This window comes from Scatophagus argus, chromosome 12, assembly GCF_020382885.2.
Source record: "Scatophagus argus isolate fScaArg1 chromosome 12, fScaArg1.pri, whole genome shotgun sequence".
NCBI classification, from domain to species: domain Eukaryota; kingdom Metazoa; phylum Chordata; class Actinopteri; family Scatophagidae; genus Scatophagus; species Scatophagus argus.
Window position 1 is genome coordinate 18,616,668 of NC_058504.1, and position 11,321 is coordinate 18,627,988.

General features: G+C 39.4%; 2 protein-coding genes across 3 annotated transcripts; one reads left to right on the forward strand and one right to left on the reverse strand.

The window, feature by feature from the left end:
• Positions 1-561: 561 nt before the first annotated feature.
• polr1d (RNA polymerase I and III subunit D) lies at positions 562-6,606 on the reverse strand. 2 transcript variants are annotated; one of them, XM_046406279.1, is made up of 5 exons: positions 6,474-6,606; positions 5,858-5,955; positions 5,410-5,486; positions 3,715-3,797; positions 562-2,999 (listed from the first exon to the last, which is right to left on the reverse strand). In XM_046406279.1, the coding sequence occupies exons 1-5, from the start codon at positions 6,507-6,509 to the stop codon at positions 2,952-2,954; spliced, it is 342 nt and encodes a 113-aa protein (XP_046262235.1). In that variant the 5' UTR covers positions 6,510-6,606; the 3' UTR covers positions 562-2,951. The 2 variants fall into 2 exon arrangements, with proteins under 2 accessions (XP_046262235.1, XP_046262236.1); XM_046406280.1 differs by lacking the exons at positions 562-2,999; positions 3,715-3,797 and adding an exon at positions 3,807-3,926.
• A 556-nt stretch (positions 6,607-7,162) lies between these two features.
• sybl1 (synaptobrevin-like 1) lies at positions 7,163-11,098 on the forward strand. Its single transcript, XM_046406277.1, has 8 exons — positions 7,163-7,287; positions 7,680-7,857; positions 8,632-8,689; positions 9,078-9,215; positions 9,392-9,482; positions 9,724-9,791; positions 9,948-10,040; positions 10,305-11,098. The coding sequence occupies exons 2-8, from the start codon at positions 7,712-7,714 to the stop codon at positions 10,368-10,370; spliced, it is 660 nt and encodes a 219-aa protein (XP_046262233.1). The 5' UTR covers positions 7,163-7,287; positions 7,680-7,711; the 3' UTR covers positions 10,371-11,098.
• Positions 11,099-11,321: the final 223 nt, after the last annotated feature.

Below are 11,321 nucleotides of genomic sequence, written 5' to 3' on the forward strand. Positions count from 1 at the left end.
CCACTGGTATAATAAGTTGGTCAAAGGATAGATATGCCTCTAAGACAATTCAGCACATAACAGCAGGATACACGGAAGGCCACAACCAAATGGCTGGCAAACCAGTTGATTGTTGTGGTCGTCGATGAACAACATAAGAAACCAGTGATGATAGATGTAGCAATCCATCTATGAAGTGACAGCAACATCAAGAAGAGGGAACACACATGAATCTTGGAAAATACCAAGGGCTGAAAAGAAGAGCAAGTAAATAATAATAAAATATTATTAAATATTCCAAGACAGGTTTCACATATTGCATTTTTTTGTTGCTTTGTTTTGTTTTTGTCTTCTTTTTTGAGGAAAAGAAACATGTCAAAAGTGTTACAAAAGAATGGTTGAAATTATAGGCAAGAAGACATCAGGAGCAGGCAGTTCCAAGAAGCACGTTTCCGGAGATAACTGCAGAGCAAATCTCTTCCCCCATCAGTGGATGCAACAGATTTGACAAAGCTCTGTTTTTTCTCTCAGTTAAGCTGGTTCTTGGAAACAGTCACAAGCTCCACAAGGCTGGGAACCTTATTTATCAGCAGTTACTTTATTTATTGTGCTTCACAGTAATTCACTGACATTTGCTTCTGAGGTTCGATGGCCATGTTAGAAAGAGAACTATTTAGCAACACTGGAGAAAATCGCTTGTTTTTTCTCGACACTGGACAAAACGCACACAACTGGTTGTAATCAACAGTCCACGTCTTTAAAGCCTGAGGTCAGACATGCAGTGCTATATCGATAAACCATAACCACAATGTAGGATAAAATCTAATATGATCACATGAAATCAGGTTATGAAGGCAACAATTCCATAACTGACAGTTTCGCAAATATTGTAATACTGTACTGACATATGAAAAACAAGGAGAAAAAACAAAAAGCACATTGTTATCAGTTGAGTTTAGAGGACTTTCCCTTTGAACTGGTAAACCAAATATAACTACAGTTAAGTGGCATCATATGTTTCAAATCAAACTCATCCCTGAAGGAAAAAAAAAAACTAAATCCTGAGCTTCAGGACAGTGCAATATTTTTAACCAAACCACATCAAGTGTGGTGTGAAACACCCCAAATAGTTGTTTTCTAAGAGAATCCTTTATTCACCGCAGCATTTCAGTCTCCCTGTGTTGCTGTGGATAACTGATTTTCTGCACAAACAATATTTTAAGTCTTGTGCCCACACTTGATGTGGTTTCTTTTTTAAATAGGAGCACATTCTCTCTCTTGCACATTAGAGTTGGGCTCATGAAAGCAGCGATTGCCTTAGTAGTTCTGGTTTGACCACTAACTGATCACTAACCTTTTCTCTAGTTGTACATCAAGCATTTACCATTATACCCATCAGGCCACCCCATCCATCACCACAGCTGCTATTTGTGGTCACAGTGGCTGCTGCTGCATTAGGTTCACTTTACATTTCCCCAATTCTATAAATCAGGCGCCTTTATGAATTGACTTTTATTGAGTTTTCTTTTTGCAAAACTAAAGTAATAGTTTGACATTCTGGGGAAATAATGTCAATAATGTCTGATTTTGAAAAAGAACAAATTCAACATTTCAGAAGCCTTTTCAGTATGCTGTACAAATAACTCCTCAGTGAGAAGAAGTTTACAGTAGCCTGCTCACACAGATTACAAACTGACGGCAGACAGGTCATGAGCCAGAACCTCATGAACGTTCCAGCACAGAATTGATGCGACACAACAGATCATCCCCTGCTGTCAGAAAAGGTTATCTTATTACAAATCAATTTTGAATTCAGTTTATTTATATAGCACCAATTCACAACAAAAGTTGTCTCATGACACTTTTTAAATTGTAATAGAGTCCAACATTCACCCATGAGCAAGCACTTGGCAACAGTGGTGGGGAAAAACTGACTTTTTGCCAATAGTCTGATATCAGTCAATGAGGCAAACACTGGGCAATCCTGATGCTCGCCTGATAAATCAGTGCATCCCTGAATATAACATTAACATTCATATATATATAACTTGAGAGTGGACAAAGCTAGTCTTGCTGTTTCTGTTCCCAGTCCTCGTGCTCAACTAAGCTTCTACACACATCAGAGTGGTACTGATCTGCTCATCTCTCTGTGTGAAAGTAAAATAAGCCTATTTCCCACTATCCAATAGCTCCCACTATTGATTTAAAAAATAAAAGTCGACTCGTTCCATCAAATGAACAAAAAAAAAGAGAGAGAGAGATCAGATTTCCCATACCGCACATATAGTTTGTGAAATGTGACCCATAGCTGCTGTTTTTCCTCAAACTGTGCTCCGAGCCCACAGATGTAGCCATGCGTGAACATGTGACTGACACAGAGATACGATTTAACCTCAAATAACTTTAACCTCATTATTTACACTTGTCTCCCCTCATTTTCGCTCTCTGCCTTCCTGGCACTGTTTGAAGACCTTTGGACCACATTCCTCAGCTAATAAGGACATTCTAGCTTACACTTCTTCCATCATTCATCAAACACAGCTTCAAAGGGCAGATGACAGGAAGTTGGTGTTTGAGAAGCACTTTTAAGTCCACCAAACAGTGTTACATGAGAAAGTATGAAAATAAATCTTGACATACAAGTCAAAGGGCTGAATGTTTTTCATGTGAGAAATTTTCCATCAAATTCAAAAAAAGAAAAAGAAATGAATGTCTTCATCTTGAATTTCTTTGGCTAGTCATTGCAAAAATTCAGGAATGATAAACACAGTACTGACAGACATTTTTCATAAACATCATACAGCATACACCAATTCCAACATACATCAACAAAACTGTACAAACATTTGACCAAAGAACAAAATGAAAAAATGTGAACAAAAAATATTATCACACTAATCTGCAGAGAACTTTTCATAATCCAACCTTTACAAAAAGGTCTGACAGATTCATAGTCACACATGTGATGCTCTTCAGTCCATGGGTTGTTCCTGCCTCTCTTTGAACTCATTAACTCTTTCCTGAAACAAAAAAAAAAAAAAGAGGATGTCAGAACTGGAACTGAGACAGTGTGAGGAGTGTAATCAATGCTGGCTGACTTTCCTTTCACCATGGGACTAATACAGAGCCAACCAGACAACACAGTGTTTCTTCTTTTATTCCATGTGAATGAATCATAATATTATTGCAAGTGTGGAAATTAAAGTTCTCTTCTTGCTGGCGTCCCTGTGTCGTGAGGTCAGAGAAGAGTGAGTTTCTGCACAGCCAGTGTCAAGGACTCTGGAGCGGATACTTCACACAGGAAGGTGACTGATGACGCTTCCTGCGGAGTAAACAAGACTTCTATCCTGCCAAGATTCAACTTTCATCCATTTATGGCGAGTCAAAAAATGTGAGCTTGTGAATCATGTATAAACTGACCAAACCTGCGCTGGACTGTCCTGCACAGTCCTGATGCTGTGTAAAACCTAAATTACTACACTGTAAAACCACTATTGGTAAGCATAGTTTATTTGAAAATTAATGCATTGTGTTTTTATTTATGTTTTACACAGTGTCTCATCTTCTTTTGGAATCAGGATTGTATGTGCACTTATTTCCTTGTGTACTGATTTGAGCAAATGAGTTTATTTTTTTCCCATATAGATTGAAGAAACAGCTAACCCAAAAATGAATTCTGAACTGCTATTCCACACTAGACTGGTCAGTTGGTAATGGACATACAGGAAGGTGTACCTGGAAGGTGTTAACGACATGCTGACAGACATCGCTGAGTTCAGTCAGGCCCCTCCGCAGTGGTTCTGTGGCTGGAAGTCCCCCTGAAACAGAGCAGACAGCTATAAGGAAAACCACCACTTAACAATAAAAAAACCAATGATGCTTGCACTTCATGTGCCAATCAGCTCTTCGGGCCAGATTGTTAGTTTTACCTTGTATTTTTACATTCACTGATGATGTAGGCAGACGCGATGAGTTATGAGAGAAATCAAGAAATCAAGCAAGAGTGAGATGCTGCTCAGTGGCACTTTTCAACAAATTTGCAACATTCAAGGTGCAATTCACAGTATAATTTTCTCTCACTCACTAATTTAAAAAAAAAATGTCGACTTTTCAACACAAGCAAGAGCCCTGTAGCACCTGCTAATGTATCAACTCATACACTCTGCAAGTGACCATCATTTCTGACATGCAAAAAAAAAAACTGCTACTGCTACTATTATTATTTAAAGCACTGGTTTGCAAATCGCTTTTCAAGAAAGAGATGAGAGACCAAGCAGGCTCTCAGCCAAAGTCGAAATACAGTAAATGAACAAAAATCTAAAATATAAATATTAAGATATTACAATAAGCTTTTTGCGTAATACAGCGCCTGCTAATAAAGTTTTCACAAAATATTTAACTTACTAAAGGCACACTGCTGATCGCAACTAAGACTTTGCAAGTCTGTGGGCGACTGAAGTCGAGGTTGGTGTATTTGAATTGGCAGTTCAGCAACGGCATTTTCGGCAAATGAAGAACTATCGAATGAGGTAGGAAAAAAAGATATCAAATGAAGTACTCTATTGCAGTACTGTAGTGTAGTATCAGTATTACTTTCAGGGGACTGGTATTTGTACTGGTACTTATCTTGGTGGACAACAGGAAATGAAGTATTTATGTGCGTCAGAACTGATGACGACTGCACACACATGAGTTATAACTATGAACCAAACACTTTCTCTTTATTGGATGTTGATCAAACTAAGCCAAGTAATTTCTAAACATGCTTGAGGATCTTGTTATGGTCACGACATTGATTGATTAAAAAAAATGGAATACTGACAACAAATGAATGGAAAGAAGAAAGAAAGAAGTCCTGTGGTCCTGTGCTTCTCCATGCCCAACTAACATGAAATACATATTTCCCCTCACTCTCATTGTGGTCATGGTGGGGACGAGTAATGACAGAAACAAATTTAGCTGAAGATGTGAAAGCACTGTGAATGCTCAAAGTTTTGCCTGGAAGGTAATTGTGTTTTTTCTGTGATGAGGCCATGAGGAAAGATCTTCCAGGCATCCTGAAACTTAGTCCAATAACAAAAACAAGCTGTTTTCTCAATCTTGCCGAGCCCTTTCATGTGATGGGGCTGCTGTTATCTGAACACACTTCGTGCAGTGCTGATGACAGATGATTTTTTTTGTAACAAGAAAAGTGGTTATAGTTCTCTAAGGACAAGAGCACAAGGAGATGTGTGTTATTTAAGTTCTGTCACTGGCCCTTCCTATTCAGCTGAGTGGAGGAAGCGTATGTTCCAGACTTTACTCTTCAACACAGCCTGAAAATGTTTACTCTCTAGTTGTCCCGTGCATGCTTGGACACACAAAGTAATGCAGAATGGAAGAAGAAGAAGAAGGAGTTGAAGTGACAGGAGTTTAAGGCGTGTCCCTCACCTCGTGTCTGAATGCGAAAGTTGATCTTGCTCTCAGACGGATGGGTGATGGTGTAGCCACAAAACTCGACATCCGCACTGATGGAAAACAGGAATGTGAAAGCAAAATTTGTGATCATCATCAATGTCTTGCTTACAATGGATGGAGAAGCTATTTATATAAACACCTGAACTAAGAGCAAAAATACTGGAAACAAAGTGGAATTACATATGCGCTTGAGAGTTCATAAACAGTCAAAATTACGTCTGAGGGGAAAACCATCCCCTCCAGCTGGAGTCAAATGACACCACCTATGACACGTCAGTAATACTCTTTGTACTTCAAAAGTACCACATGGGAATATGGTGGTTAATTCTCTTATACAAAAAGGAGAACTGATCAAACTCATGACGACATCACGTTGAATTTAAAGCAGCAGTTTAAAAGAAAATAGAAGGAAAACACTGACTTCTTCATGATCATATATCTGAGGGAGTTGCCCAGTGTATGGTCTTCATCGTGCAGCACAAATGTCACACAGCCCTCATCAGCCCCATCAGCCTGGACCTGAAATTCAGCAGAAATACCTATTAAATTAGACACATTACACATTACCAACTGGCGTAGTGCGTGGGGGCAATCATTATGGAGAGGGGACTAATATGCACTGCCAATACGTCCAATACTTATCTTAGACGTGCACATTGGAAAGCATCAGACATGCTGCACAATGAGAAACGCTACTCTGTTTAAATACTGCCCCCCAGTGGAGAAACTCTAAGTCAGCTATGGACTGAAGCAAACAGATGTAAAGTCGGTAACCTTAGCTTTAGATAATACCACTGACGATAGAATATACGACTATGGCATTAAAGAGCACAGCTTTCATGAGTTCAGGTGTTGCTTTGGGTTGTTTTCCGATTGCTAGCTTCTGTGGCTACCCACGTGCAGAATTTACAGGCGGCTAAAATGCTATCATTACCCTATTTTAGCTTAATAAATCCTTAAAGACAGAGTTTAACAATAGCAAAGCTATATGTCGATATGAACTATCAAAAGGAATACAGCATTTTTGTCATTCTTACCATCTCCAACACTGGTTTCCTTTCTTCCCCAGCCATGCTTCACATTCCGAAGAGGCTGTCGTGGGATTTTAGGCCTCACCACCGTCTCGCAGGCAAGAGGGATTAGACCAATACCCAACAAAAGTTTTTTTTTTTTTGCTTTGTCTGTATTGTGCAAAACATTGAACAGAAAGAACGCCATTCTAGGCCTACGGGTTTGTGATTATAGCAGTAAATAAGTTGAGGATAAAATGTATTAGGTGAGATTAACCCGGGCACCACAGCTTCTGACTGATAACTTGCAAGTTTTAGTTGCTCTCTTCCGGTGAGTTTTCGTTTTTTTCCTTATTTTTCTTTATGATTCCTCTGTCATGCTGCTAGTGTATCTATAAATGTAATGTAATAATGTAGAGTGCCGACTTCTTTTAATTATGCGCTCAAATCTCCACGGTTAAATAGAAAACGAGTGTCATATGTTGTAACGGCGCATAAATTACCTGTAAGACACTAGCAAGGGGTAAAATTACCCAAGAAACAACCTGCCCCCTGTCGTGACGTAAGGATGAAAACATCGGACTATAGCGCTGCATAACAGGAAGTTGTTAAAAAATGTAGTTCATTAAACGTAACAACACATTCGAGTACGTAGGCTGAGAAACAAGGTAAGAACTACATTACCCAGCGGGTGTGAGCACGTTTCCGGTCTGGAGATCTGGCTTATTTGCAAAGCAGAAGTCACTCGAAAAGGATTAGCTAGCTTGCTAGCAGAAGAAATCTCTTTAGATGTTGGAATTTGTGCTAAATGAGCTGCTTTGAACAGCGCTGATACACTGAGGTATCGGATTTGTTATTATATATCACTGTAATTTCGTTAGCGAGAGATGATAATCCTTTTTGTGACAAACAGCTACACACCTGACGCCGTTGGATACATCGGTCAACAACATTATTTGCTAGCCCGTTGTTTTCGAGCCACCGTTGTCTCTGGCTTTCGTCTTCATATATCGTTAGCTAGTTAGTTAGTTAGTTTAGTGACTACTGCTTGTATTCCGTGCCAGTACTACATTCACAGACATAATTTCCTCTCCTTTGTTTTTGTCGTATCTGTACCCTTAAATGTTTCACCAGAATGACTCTCTGTTAAGCAATCTCCTCTTTCCCCAGCCCATCCTGCTCGCTTGCAGATCCACCAGTAACGCCTTTCTGTTCTTGTTCGTTTGTTGACAGCGAGTGATCGAGCTGAAACCCCAGCTGTTGCCATGGCAATCCTGTTTGCTGTGGTGGCTCGTGGAACCACCATCCTGGCAAAGCATGCTTGGTGTGGCGGCAACTTTCTGGAAGTGACTGAACAAATTTTAGCCAAAATCCCATCAGAGAATAACAAATTGACCTACAGTCACGGCAGGTAGGACTTACACACACTTCCTGACAACTTGGTCACACACTCATATGCTGTGACTGTGACGTGGGTCTGCAGGTCTCTTCCAGCTTTGCTGCAAAGTTTGTGTGTTACTACTACTGTGTGCAAGTGGTGAAGCTGTCAGATAAGTACACAGTATAATAAGAAAGTGCACCATAGGTAAAAATAGCAGCAGTTTCTCACAGTGCCTTAAAGAGTACCTTTGTTCCAATGCACACGCTATGAAGACAAATCTGCTACTCACGAAGTGTAAGCTTTGATTGTGAACAATTATCTACTGTGACTTTGGACACAAAAATTAGGCCACAGCCTCAGCAGGATTACAGCTGTGACTATTACAGCTCACTGACTAAATTTTAAACACTTAAAAAGGTACCAGTTGTTGCATTTATATATATCCTTCTGAAGTCAGAAATTGCAGAATAATATTTGGAGTATGTTTAAACACCCCACTTCAGTGTGATGAACCAGTGATCACCAATAGACAGGTAATGTCTACAACGTCAAAGCATTTTCTTACAGTATTAGTGATGGAATCTGTGTGCTCAGATTCAGCCATGGAATCCACACCCTGAAACAATCAAGTGATATCACATGCCACAAAGGCACGGGGCAATGTGTCATCCGTCTGTCCGTCCCGCACACAGCTCTTTTACTACTGTTTATCTGCAGTTAATGTTTCCTTAGACATTTTACAGTTCACACAGTTCTGTTTTAAACATTGTAATGTTGATCATTTCTGTCTTTTTAATTTTTCAGCTATCTCTTTCATTACATCTGCCATGACAGAATCATATACCTGTGTATCACTGATGATGTAAGTATAGAATTGACACAGATATCTGTGTATTGTGTATTGTGTATTTGTTTGTGGTGAGTGGGAGTGATAGATATTAAAGGTATGTTGAAATAGCTTTGAAATTGTAATCTCTCTTCTGTTGTTTGACATGCTTCTGTACTATACGTGATGGGGCATGAAGAGTTCAGAAGTTAACTTTTGGAAACAGCCGCTTTTGGAAAGAGAAATAAAATGATTGCACAACCCCCATTTGTGAAGTAATATATTGAGCCCATAACAACAGGACAGATAACCCTACTTTCAGAGACACCGATTAACAGTATAGAAATACAATTTTCATGTCACTGGATCTTTTCATGGGAATGTACTTAAAATATGTGTTTTATTTAACTTCTGTTTGCAAAAGGACTTTGAGAGGTCACGCGCATTCAGCTTCCTCAGTGAAGTCAAAAAGCGCTTCCAGACAACATACGGGTCGCGAGCACAAACAGCCCTGCCTTACGCCATGAACAGTGAATTCTCCTCAACACTGGCGGCTCAGATGGTGAGTATGACAAGAGCCTGAGCATATTGAGCAATATTTTCTTGTGAGGACTGCTTTGTGCCTCTGTAGTATATTAAAAAAACACACAAAATAGATTCAATAGTAATCACAAAATAAATCTCCTTTCCATTTCCCTCTTTCCCCCTACCTTCCTCTGTTTCTATTTTTATTTACAGAAACATCATTCAGACCCACGAGGATCAGATCGTGTCTCTGAGACTCAGATGCAGGTGGATGACCTGAAGGGTATTATGGTCCGCAACATAGGTGAGCTTCTCATGAGTTTCCTCATGGCTCAGTGATACTGAAAAGACCTCCTTGTGATATGGCACTCTGAGATAAAAATGAAATTAAAAAATCTGTACAATATTTTAATATATAAAATTCACATGAAAACTGGAGGATTACTATCACAAATGTCCATTTGATAGAAATCTCATTACACTGAACATTTGTTTGTCCCAAGTTAATGTTGGCTCTTTGTGTTTTTTTTGTTTGTTTTTTGCAGATTTGGTGGCTCAGAGGGGAGAGAAGCTGGAGTTGCTGATTGACAAGACAGAAAATCTGGTTGATTCAGTGAGTTTAAAGACTTCAAGTTTTGCCTCGTGAACCCTACGTGTTTTCTGTTACATGATATTTCACAGTATACATGCGTATATTATGACAGTAATCCAGCTAGCTACTCATTCACGAGTATAGTCACTGACGTTACTTTCTCTCTAAACCATTTAGTCGGTGACATTTAAGACCACAAGTCGTAACCTGGCACGAGCCATGTGTATGAAGAACCTCAAGCTGACTATTGTCATCGTGCTCGCGTGTCTGGTGAGTATGGGCAGAAATGGTGGTTGATGAGATGTTGGTTACAAAGGGGCTACAGTGTTATGGTTCTTTCGCCAGTTTGATGAATTGCAACTTGGCTGTCTGTGCTAAGAAAATGCCTTTAGTTGCAAACAGTTCTTTTTCATGAAAATTAAAAAAAACTTACCCGGGTCCCTTGAATACTGCCACTTTGATTTTCTCCTACTATGAGACTCAGTGGTGCTGCAATTTACTTCTTAGTTTCTTATGTTTCTGTGCTCTTTTCAGGTGGTCATTTACATTATCGTTTCTGCTGCCTGTGGAGGCCTCAGCTGGCCCACTTGTGTCAAGTAATGAGATGATAGTGGGGGTAAAAGAAAAGGAGATGAAGGACAAATGAAGAGGGGATGGAGCACCTGTCCAACTCTGACAACCACTGGATAAAAAAAGGACACAACTTTCCTTCCTTTACTCCTTTAGCGCCAACATCCCTTGAAGACATATGCTGCTCCTCCTACTGCCTCCTTCTTCATGCCCTCCTTTGATAGTGTGCACATTGACATGTCCTCTGAACAGGCAGTCCTACGTCTTACCCACACTAATGGACAGCAGCCTTGTGGCCTAAAACTGATGTGGAACTGTAATCTTGTCTTACATTAGTCTCATGACATTCATATTGTTTTCATGCACTTAGTGGCCTGATGTATCAGTTGGTGATACTATCCCATACCCGCCTATCTAATGTAATTAATGACTGACTGATACCTGGAATAAACCACAAAGGTTGTCAACAAAGACCTATGGGACCTGCAAGTATAGGTAGCATTTGCACTGTTTTGCAGATTCATCAAGGACTCCCACGTTAGTGTCTGGTTCTCTCTTATGAAACTGAAAGCTAATTTTTGACTAAACTAATGCATTATAAGGTATGATTAAAGTGGCATGTGTCTAACAAACCAAATTTATGGGGTCTCATGAAACAGATTTTCTTCATGGTTTATCACCAAACACAGAAGTATATTCTAAAATGGATGTTGTAAAATACCAGATGCGATCATAAAAAATAAATATTGTAAATTGGATTGATTTTCCTGATTCAAAAGATGTAATGGTTCTTTGAGGAGAAAATCTTAGCTCTTGCTTCCTTTAACTCTTTACCTGTTCAGAGATGTACGGTGTGCCCATATGTTCTTTCTGTTAACACAATGCACTTTTTACTTTGTACATAGACTTGCTTCCTGGCCTCATATGGTTCATAATCGTGTAATTATTTAATTATTGTACATTCAGATTTGAGATAATAAA